We start from the raw sequence: 11576 nt of genomic DNA, 5'->3' as shown, positions 1-11576 counted from the left end.
TACCAAGGATGTGATGAAAGAGTTTGACAAATTAAGGGAAGAAGTATTGTGTGTCTTTCTTCCTGTTCCAAGTTCTGAGACCCTGGGTAAGATTGTGTGCGTTGTGGAGAGTCAGTAGTACACTGTAAAACATTGAGTGTTCATTTAACTCTTGAGAGTGTACAAATGCAACCAAAAGGACCTGCTGATACAATGAGGATTTGACTATGTGGGATATAAAAGATGGGGTTGATACAAAGTGTGTCCTGACTGAGTGTCCCGCTGAGTGGAACCGTTTCCCTTGGCAGTGAATTAATCTCAGTGCTGCACATCAAAGCCACTTAAGATCACACACAGGTCCGATTATACAAATAACACTGTAATTATACTATTGTTTACTCTGTGACTCTGATCCCTCACTCCCATCAAAGCATTGTAATGAAACTATTCAGGACATCCATACTTGGAATTCAGCCTCAGTCTCTGAACGTATTGTGTTTCAAAGACTCTTTATTGCATTCCGTTGCCAAACCAAATGCTATGATCTAAAGCACAATCTGTCTTAATGGATTTCTTATTTACATTCTTGAACACCCCGAATCTGACCTTTTTGAAGATTTCCCCGTTCCTGGTTGACAAGTCAGTATGTATGATATACTAGTGTTTGTAAGGACTTGCATGCAGCCTACTGTATACTATGATTTTTCTTTCTTTCTTTCTTTCTTTCTTTCTTTCTTTCTTTCTTGCTTTCTTTCTTTCTTTCTTTCTTTCTTTCTTTCTTTCTTTCTCCTTTATTTTTATTTTATTTTTATTCTTACTCTTTCAGCCCGAAGTGGGTAATTCCGAATGATATTTGAATATTTGGAGTTTTATCAATTGAATTGATTCTGATCCATGTAGTGTAGGTGTTTGTTCTTGTTTGTGCAAGAGAAGACAACGATTTATCACGTTACCAAATTTTGGCTATACTCAAATACGTCAACGGTGATTAAACTGGATTTTTCACTAACGTAGTAGCAAACCATTTTATTGTCGGTGTGATAAGAACAAATTTGTATTAAAGAAGAATAATTAAGGGTTTTTCTTGATATTTGTGTAAAGGCCTGTGAATGAGATTGAGTTCTTAATTGGATTTCTGCATTCTTTGTCATTAATGAAACAACACCACCCGTTCTCGTTTCAAATATTGATATTCCTTCCAATCCTTTGAACCTCACAGTATTGTTTTACTCTTTCTGTCATTGTCTGTGCCTGGATACATACGCTTGATTACCTCTGTGTGTGTACTGTACTCGTGTGGAAGAGAGACAGAGAATGGGTGTGAGAGATAGAACTGTTTACTGATTATACACAGTACAATCCAAAATTACCAGAGGATTGTGCTATGTATGTATTATAAATAATGCTGTATATATACGTAATTTACCTCCCCACTCCCAGAGTTTTGATAAAAAAGAAAAAAAGAAAATGTACAATATGACACCGAATAGATCTATTTCAGATACATGTTTGATTTGGAGGTTTCCCCCTTGCAAAATTGTTTTTGTAATGGTTTGAGGCCGTGATGTGTGCAATTCTTTATTGTATTCATAAAAGATAGTGTGTGCATTTTAAAGCAGTAAAAACTAATGAACGGTTTTCAATGTTTTTTTTTGTTTGTTTTTTTCCTTCCTTCTGATTATAGTCAGTGACCAGGGAACTTGTTTTGTCCGAAACACTACACCACCATCCCTGATTTGGTACGTATAAAACAGTTGTTCCCAAACCTTTTTAGCTCAATTAAGACCCAAAAAAGAAATTTGACTTTTGCCCGTGACCCAAACTAGTGAAATAATATATATATCGGCTATTTTCATTATACTTCTTCAACATTTGTTTAAGAAATGTAGGAAACAAAAAATAATAAGGACCCATAAAAATGTGTCCGTGATCCACAAATGGGTCCCCACCCACTGTTTAGGAAAAGAAAAAGAGGGCACTGTTTTTCCTTTATTTTTTGCCGATGGGTTCTCAGATTGAGGAAATGGTGATCTAAAGCAGGGGTTCTCAACGTTTTTGGCTGGGGACCCCCAGACATGCTTTGGCCATGTCTCGTGACCCCCGCCCCACCTTCCCCACCCCCAATGCAAACTGACTGCAAAAATAACTTTAATAATAGAGAAAATATATCATAAATTAATACTGAAACCAGATCTAATCATTAAAGGTATATTCAGTGATTTCACTTAATTTAAATATCACTTATTCTTTCTTATTTTTTGGATAATCCTCCCTACTATAAAGTGTGCTGACCATATAAGGAGTTCCTCCCTGTCCCAAGTGAGCCCCTGGGGTCAAAAAACCCTAGTTTCGGTTTGGGCTTTGGGTGGCAAAGCCTTCATCCAATCAGGATGAGAGGGGCCTTCCTCCAATCATGATCGAGTGGGGCGGGCCTTGGTGCACGTGCTGTTGGTCTGTTGTACTTCCCCCACTGTAGAGCGTGTGCATGTGCACATCTTGTTACCGGGTGGACCAGGTTTTTTTTCCAAATCACCCAAATCACTGAATGCTCCTTTAAGGAAAGTTTATGCATGTACTATAGTATGTGTACTATGTAAACTCTAAATTTCCATTTCCCAGCCATTCAGTTTTTAATTATTTGGGGACCCCCCCAAAATAATTTGGCGACCCGCCGAGGGGTCGAGACCCACATGTTGAGAACCCCTGATCTAAAGCACTGTTTCTCAGCCTCTGGTCCAAGGCCCACCAGGGGGTCCAAATTCCTTAGGGTCTGTAACCCTGAGAGGGTACAAATGGAACCTTTTTCTTTCTTTCTATTTTTGGGAACCTGCACTCCTACAGTGTATGTCTACACTGTAAAATGTAAAGATGGAGTGCAATGATTTTTGTACTTTTTCTGTTTTGTATGCGTCTATCTATGGAGTTAACATTACTCTAATAGACCCCCAGGTGTGGTTACAATATTGAAATATGTCTTCCCTGTGTATTTTTGATTTGATTTTTGGTCAAAAGGCTCAATTGAAATGACAGTGATATAGTGACATCACAATATCATCCCCTACCCTAACCCCTCCCCCTTTATCATATCAAACAGCTGTGGGTGCGGCTTCAGTTCAGGTGGATCACCACCCACCAGGCAAACCTTAATGAACTGGTGGGTGTGGCCACATAAAACATAATTTTAACGCTTTCTGTGCACTTTTTTGAAAAAAATCTTTCTCCTAGTATAATCATAGTACCTGATGATTGGGTTTTAGGGGGGGGGGATCACGGCACTCCATCTTTAATTTGCAGACCCATACGGGTCCATTTGGACCACCTGGTGGTCCCTGGACTCAATGTTGAGAACCAGTGACATAAAGCACAATTGAAACACATTGCATATTTTTCTTCTCTGAATAACTTATTGTACGTGTTTCCAGGCGACTTGTAATACCGTATATATCCATCTCTCAGAGCTGTACAGATTGTGAAAAATGTAAATATGACAAACATCTACTTCACCCTCTCATTTTTGTATGGAAAGAAATTACATGTGTGAAGACCGTCCGTAATTCAAATTTGATTGAATATTTAGTAACATTGAAGACGGGGATAATTAAAACACACAATCAATGTCGAAATGAGTGCTGAAATATTATTCCTCGGTCTCTTTGTAATAAACAAAGTGTTGAGTATTAATAAAAAATGAGAAATCTCAAAAAGCATTTGTCATGTTGCTCTTTTTCTTCACAAGATTTGACAGTCTATTTATTATTATTGTGGTCTTTGGCAGAAAAGAAGGACAACATGACTCTGCTCTTAGAAGTGTTCCCCTATTTATATTTTACATTCATTTGGACTTGATATATAATAAAACGCCATTAATAACCAACCACACATTACCCCTGGGCCTGGTCTCCCGGTATTATAGGAATTTATTTGTAGGCATAAATTCTCAATAAATCTCTTATAGGCCTATAGTAGCATAGCATGACAAAGTATAAATTAGACTTAAGTGGTTACGGTTACCTCAGTGGGTTTAAGACTCAAGGTTACTCGTTACTCGTAGACGTTGGTTTAGCCTGCATTTTGTAGGAGGATACGGAGAGAGAGAATGAAAAATAGAACGAGAGAGAGAGAGGGAGGGAGGGAGGGAGAGAGGGAGAGGGGGAGAGAGAGAGAGAGAGAGAGAGAGAGAGAGCGAGAGAGAGAGGGAGGGTGGGAGAGGGAGGGAGAGAGGGAGGGAGGGAGGGAGGGAGAGAGAGAGAGAGAGAGAGAGAGAGTGGGAAGAGAAGGGGGAGGAGATTCACGGTGAACTGTGTTCAACCAGTGGTGGAAAAAGTATTTGCATTTCTTACTTAAGTAAAAGTATCAATACTGCAATGTAGAGGTGGCTACTATGTAAGTAAAAGATCAGAATTTAAAATGTACTTAAAAATCAAGTAAAAGTACAAAAAGTACTCATTATGCAGAATGTTGTAACAATATTTTGAAAGTAGCAGATCTACAAGTCACAAGCTCACAATGCGTTGCATCGAGTCACATTGTGAGCTTGTAGATCTGCTATTTTAGATTCCGAAATGTATATGGCATTAAAGTGGTACTTCAATGTATGTTTTTTAATAATAATGAAAGTCTGCAAAAAGTAACTGCTTTGCCTCTGAATTGTAGTGGAGTATAGGGAAAAAAAAGTACTGAATTGGAAATACTCAAGTAAAGTAAAAGTACCTCAAAACAACCCTCGCTCGCGCTTCTCAGACTCTCGCTCCTCCGACTCTCGCTCCTCCGCTCTCTGAATGCGTTGTCCAGCAACAAGGGTTATTTAAAGCAGCCAACTCATTCAGAATACACTGATGTTGTTAGATTTGGTGACAGAATCCAATATGTGTGTGCGTGAACCCTGGGTGTCTCCCAGAGATGGATGATGGCCATGCGTGGTAAACAGTGCTGACAGGGAGGGAACGAGGAGATGGAGCGCACGGCCGGCTTGTGTGCGTCTTGATCGGTCTAATCTTTTAATCACTTTTCCCTCCGTCGCCCGTGTCTCCATCCAAAACCCAACTCCTCTGTGTTATTGTCTCTTCGCTGCTATCTCGCTCTCCTTTCTTCGGGAATTTCTATCTTTACTTCTCTTTTTTTTCCTCCCCTCCTCCTTCTCTTGCTCATTCCCACCCTTATCTCCTCTCGTGTGTTCTCCCCCCCACCCCACACACACACACACACACACACACACACACACCATCCCAACAATCCCTGGATGCATTGCAACACATGTAACTACTTCTTGACAATTAACCGTTACCTAGCAACTGGATCTTTTTCTAGGGATGGGGAGAGAGTAAGAAGAGAGAGAAGAGAGGGAGATTTGTATACAGTACACTTACGTCGTCATACTGGATTGGATGCAGCAACACAATGCATCCACATATACAATACCAAAATACAGCCTGGGCTTATAACACCCACACATACTGTATACTGGTGTGGAAAGAAGGGAGAGCGAAGGAAAGGATAAATGAGAGAGACAGGCGGACAGAGATAGAGATTTCCACACAAAAAAAGGAAGATGAAACACTTGCTCCAACGGAATCAAATGGTGACAAATGATGACAAACATGGGGACAGGATGAAGCGTGCGTGTGCAAGCGGAGAAGTGTAGCCTACAGTCTGCCGTACGGCCTGTGGAAGTGGAGACAGAGATGAGGGAACAGAGAGCAGTGGAAACCATTTGCTGTAGAAACACTTGGCAAAGTTTTAATGAAGGCCCAAAAGTTCAATCCCTGCAGTGACCCGCCACAACGCGTGCGCGCACAGCCGCACACGATTCATATTCCCCTGCACGACTGTGTTGCGCGTCTAATATAGACGAACTACAAGCTCACAGCGTGCAGCGGTTGCATCATGCATCGAGTTGTGAGCTTGTATAGGGCTGCAAATCTTCGACTACACACAGACTCATGCACGCACGCATGCACAGGCCCACACCCCACACCCACCCACACACTCACGCACACACACACACGCACACATGCACACACACACACACACACACACACACACACACACACACACACACACTACAACAAACGAATATTGTTTAGCAGAAAATAGGCACCCCCTGCTGTCTCAGTTAGGGCCAATCGTGATTTCAGCTGAGTAAAAACAGAGATCAAGCCTCCATTAATCAGTGTAATGTCACATCACATCATGGAAGAATGCATGCATGCCTGACACCCTGTGGCAAGAGCATGGCATCCTCTAGTGGTACACAGCAGAGTGGAGAGCATACCGTTGTATTTGTTAAACACTTAAACCCTCTATCTATATCACAACACTAGGTCAGGACCCATGTGTGGGTCGCGGACACATTTGTGTATGGGTCCCTTTATTTTTTGTTTACTATATTTGGTTATTCTTTTTATTATTATTATTATTATTATTATTACGGTATTTCAAAACATTTTCCAAATACATTCTTCATTTTTCATAAATTCAAATCAAATGCAATGATTTTTTTTTTAGATCTACGAAATTCCATAAATTAGAAAGCAAATGTTTAGTGACAATAGCCGATCTACAAGTACAAGCTCCTGCATGGTGCGAAGCGACGCGTTGTGAGCTTGTATATCTGCTATTTTGGGTCCCAGGCAAATGTCTAATTTCAATATAACACTTGATGGGAAATGGGGATGTCTTGTTTTATAAATCGAAACAGGCAAAGCGGTCTGAAGTAAGCCCAGTTTATTAATGAAGACATTTATGACATCAATTGCATGATAAACAACTAAACTCCTATTGCATGTATCCTGATCTAAAAAAAGAGAAGCAGCGTTGAACACAGAATTAATGTTACACAAAAAGAAAGAAAATCTGTACAATTCAAATATCAGATTTCATACATTAAGGAATATTTGCAAAACCTGTTTGGGGTTACCCGGTATATATAATTTACACTCTACTACTATTTCTCTTTATTATTGACATTCAACAAAACTTAGACCCATTTGTGGTGGTTCTCAAGCGCTTTCATGTCAAGGGGAGCCCCAAACTGATCTGGGCGCGGACGGACCCCCATCTGAAAAGATTTTGTGCCAAAATATCAAATATCTTAAAGGAGTAGTTCACAAAAAAATGACCATTGATTCAATAGTGGGTATGCGCGTGACATCATCATCATACCTGAAAGTTAAGCGGGAACGCCTACTGAGTAGCAAAAAACTACTTTCTGGACTTGACAGCTTATACATCCAAACAGAAAAGTCCTATTTGATTGCATTAAATTACTTTAAACAACATTAAATTCACTTTGTCACTCACTTTGCCACTCACTTTGCCACTCGATCTGCCATTCACTTTATGCATGCGCATACCCTCTATTACACCCCCCCATGAAGCCTATTCGTTTGTTTTTCTCGCATTCCTTGATAACCGGTGGGAGACTCCTACTGAGTCTCCTATTGGCCGATGACACTGCCATCAAATTATTGTCTCAGGAATGCGACTATATTTTCTAGTCTATGATATATACAGTATATATATATATATATATATATATATATATATATATATATATATATACACACATACATACATACTGTATATATGAATTCCAGGCCTCATGGGGTGTGTAAATGATAGAAAATAAGTCATTTTTGGGGTGAACTACTCCTTTAAGTATACAATTGGTATAAAGTGGTTAAACCGATTTTGATGGTGTATTAAGTAATTGCGCAGGGGGACTGTCTGGAACCCCCTCTCCCCCCACTTTGAGAGCCAGTGCACTAATAGCCTACATCTATTCTATTCCATCCTTCCATTCCAGTGAATATCTATACATATCGATCCGTCTATCTCCCGCTCTGAACCACCCGCGCGCCCCCATCCCTGAAGACCCTCACTCGTTTCCTCCGGACCACTCGCGTACCCTTCGGCGGGGTCAGCTTGGCCATGGCGGTCCTTGGGGGGTACTTGGAGAAGCGTGCTGCTGCTACCCGGCCCCTGGTGTTGCGGGGGCCCTGCAGAGCCACGGCGCCCCCCCTCGCCTCCTCCCCTTCCCCCCGGTAGCCGTGGCGACGCAGGAACGGCTCCAGGGTTGCTAGGCGATGGGTGAGCTCGTTGATGCGCCTGTGCATCAGGGAGACTTCCCGGAACAGGTCGTTGACAGACTCAGACAGAGGGCGCACTCTGCAGGACGTAAAGGGCAGGCTCAGCCACAACGTCTGCAATTTTACATTTCTGTTCCTATTATAACGGTCATTGTGCATGCACCAAATGTTGCCTGCTACAGCACAGTGTATCCAACCTTTTCTCCCTAATGCTGAGACCCCTCCACGACAGTGTTAATTTAGTTCACTAAGACTAAAAGTCAAAGTTTTGGCCCGGACGGCTGGGCACCTAGGCTGGTGTGGCAGCGGTGGCCGAACGGTTTGCGGAGCGGTCTTGATACCGGAAGGTCGCCAGTTTGTATCCCCGGACCGGCACGTTAGAATTACCACCGCGCCAAGTGCCCTTGAGCAAGGCATTGAACCACTACCATGAAATGTTCTATGAGCAGGGCCTGGCTGTAAACAAGTATCTGATGCTTAGTCCAGTTACCCTGGGTAAATATAGTAACTTTGCTTTGGTAATCCACCCTGACAGTGGGTTTCAGGTTCGAATCCCGATCCTGACAACCTTTGCTGCGTGACACCCCACCATCTCTCTCCCCATTTCCTGTCAGACTTCTGTGTACCTATCAGTAAAGGCATAACTAGAGTTTTCAGATGACTAAATAGGACTAAAACGTGTGTTATTCAAAAAACTAAGACTAAACCAGATTTGCTGTCAAAGTTAACACTGCTCCACAGGTACTTTTGTCAACCACTATAACTCCACCGTACGATGAATAGCTGATCTACAACAACACGACACACACTGTGTTGTGAGCTTATAGGTCAGCCCATTTCAGATGTTTTTTAAGCTTTTCAAAAGATGTTGGCTATATTTTGGACTATATTCTTGACAATCTAGTGACATGCCCAAAACAGTGACACCAGGTTGTGAAAGTGATTACATTTTCACAAGTAATATTATTACCCTTTTCCAGTAACTAGTAATATAATTACTTTCACATTTTGAGTAATAATATGTTACTATCTTCCAAAAGTAACTCTTTATTATTTTCACGAGCCTTGTCCTGAGTCCTCCTGACTGGCGCTTTCAATGACCAGTCATATAGAAATGTTAGTTTTTCGGAGGAAAACATTTACATTATTTTGAAGACAGTTCAGGGCATTGAACTGCACTGGCACATGTTGGCCTCATATGGCCTCATTGGCCTAGCACTTTGTTTGAAGCTTATAATAACTGCTTTACCAAACAACAGAAGTTGTTCATTATCAGTTTGAGCCCAGGTGTGGTTTTCATTTAGTCTGTAATTCATGAATTACACAGTAAAAGTCTTCCCATCATGTCATGTGTACAGTACACTAGACTACAGAGTTTAATAACAATGGGGATTTTACAATGTAGGCTTCAGAAAAGGGAACAAACAAATGTAGAAAATGCAAAGTAAGTATTTTGGGGACTTAAGACGCAATTACTGGGGGCGAGAACAAATTAATTAAATTAGTTAAATTAGTTAAATAAAGTAATAAGTAACAAGTTACTTTTGGCAGGGAGAAATATATAAATAAAAAAAAGTAACTCGTTTTTGGGTAGCCAAGTTGGACTGATGTACAGGCTGACAGTGAATTAATCCAAGAGGATTTTGTGCAACATGTTTAAAATGTTGGATAACCTCCAAACAGACAAAGGCCTCGTGTCCTCATGGGGTTGGGTCACGTCCTGGTCCCAAACCCCCTACATAGCCTACATAAGAGAAATGCATTATATACTTTTAGCTTATTTGCTTATTCACTAAATACCATTACCTGGAATAGTCGGGCAGCAATGAACTGGGCTGGGAGTGAAGCAGGGTCTTAATCTCGTTGAAAATACGCTTGCCCCAGGCATCCAAAACCCTGGTCACACTGCGGACTGCGACCACGTTGACGTTATCAGCTGCAATCACCACCAGTGGACATTAATCACAATCAGGGAAGTGAAAGAATATTAAACTGCAATTATATATTGTTAGACAGTATAATATCTATAAATGTATAGACAGCATATTATATGCATTTATAGACAGTATATTGTCTATACATTTATATGACCAGAACAGGCAGTACTAATCACACACAAGATCATTTTGATTTTGTACCACTTATAACTGTATATGATCAATTTCACTTCTCCCAGGTGATGTCATTACTCAATTTAACAATGACAATGTTCTAAAATATTTTGTGACTCAGTGGTTCTCAAAGCCAGGTCTGGGGACCTGGCTTTTGAAATCTTTTGAAATGTATATCTTTTTTTGAGAACCAGTGGACTAGTAAAAGACAAGCCTGTACAGTTTATTACCTCCCTCTCTGTAGTTCCAGTACCCATAATCCAATTCATTCTCCTCGTCCCTTGATTGTGACACGGTTGCCATGGCAGCCATCATCAGCACCATCAACACAGTGGGATGTTTCATGATGAATTAAAAAAAAACTCCCCCTTCGTGACACGAAAAGAAAGAAAAACAAAATGATTGGAGAAGGATGTTAGGTTTCTTTTTTGAAAATTGGTTAATTAATTCCATAACAAACATCTTGGGTTGTGCACAGGGGAAAAAAAGAGGAATGAATGAGTGACAGAAAAAAAAGAAGGTTTGAAGGAACACAGCACTCGGTCGTTTTCCATGTGATGTGAGCCAAGTCTCATGGCATCAATCAGAGGTGAAAACGCATGTTCATGTCTTTAGAGTAAGCCTGCAACTACTCATTTTCTTAGCGATTTGGCTACTTTTCGATTATTCATTTTTAAATGAATCAATCAACCATTCAAGCACAGCTGTCACGCAAAAACAGTGAAAATAAATAGCCACTCATAAAGCATTTGCCTATAATGACATGTCCACAATCGTGATAGATTATTTATCCATTATTTTATTAATTGATTGATTACCGATTTTTTTTTTTAAATAATCAATTAAATATTAGTTCAGCGCGATGTGGTCGTCACGGCGCAGTCAGCCGAAAGCTCTGGTCTCTCCTAAAACATTTGACATTTAAGACAGAAACCACTCAAACGACTGATAGAGAACAGCTTGTAACATAAGGTCATGTCAGGCAGGAGACATGTCTTGTGACCCATATAACTTGGGCAAATCCAATTAGTACTTAATTGGAGGAATCAAACCAAATGTCTCGTTTTCGTGCTGCGACAATTCAGCCAGTGTCTAGAATGGAGGTGTTATGGGCAGGGGATGACCACAAATTCAATCTACAACACACATAGAGTGAGGTTTTATGGCCGTAATCCATTGTCATGGTGATAAAGGTTAGGAGACCCGGAAATATAGTAGAGAGCAGAAGAAAAGCAGTTGGACGGCGTCCAGCTGCGAAAATCTGTCTGGCATCTGGTGACGCAATGAGTAATCTCAAACAATCATACGCTGATGATGACTGATGACTCATTCAAAAGCTATTCTAAATGTTTTCATTGAAGTACCTCATGTTGCGCTTGGAGACTCGCCAAAGAACAGA

At 40.7% G+C, this 11576-nt stretch overlaps 1 protein-coding gene across 1 annotated transcript; it reads right to left on the bottom strand.

Annotated features, from left to right (window-relative positions):
- Window positions 1–7569: 7569 nt before the first annotated feature.
- LOC306921986 (uncharacterized protein) lies at window positions 7570–10544 on the bottom strand. The gene is made up of 3 exons (XM_079499336.1): window positions 10408–10544; window positions 9873–10002; window positions 7570–8145 (listed from the first exon to the last, which is right to left on the bottom strand). Exons 1-3 carry the CDS (start codon window positions 10520–10522, stop codon window positions 7809–7811), a joined length of 582 nt encoding a protein of 193 aa, XP_079355462.1. The 5' UTR covers window positions 10523–10544; the 3' UTR covers window positions 7570–7808.
- Window positions 10545–11576: the final 1032 nt, after the last annotated feature.

Source organism: Electrona antarctica (genome assembly GCF_951216825.1).
Source record: "Electrona antarctica genome assembly, chromosome: 4".
Taxonomy (NCBI): Eukaryota; Metazoa; Chordata; class Actinopteri; order Myctophiformes; family Myctophidae; genus Electrona; species Electrona antarctica.
The sequence above is the reverse complement of the archived record's forward strand: the minus strand, read 5'-3'. Positions and strand labels throughout refer to the sequence as shown.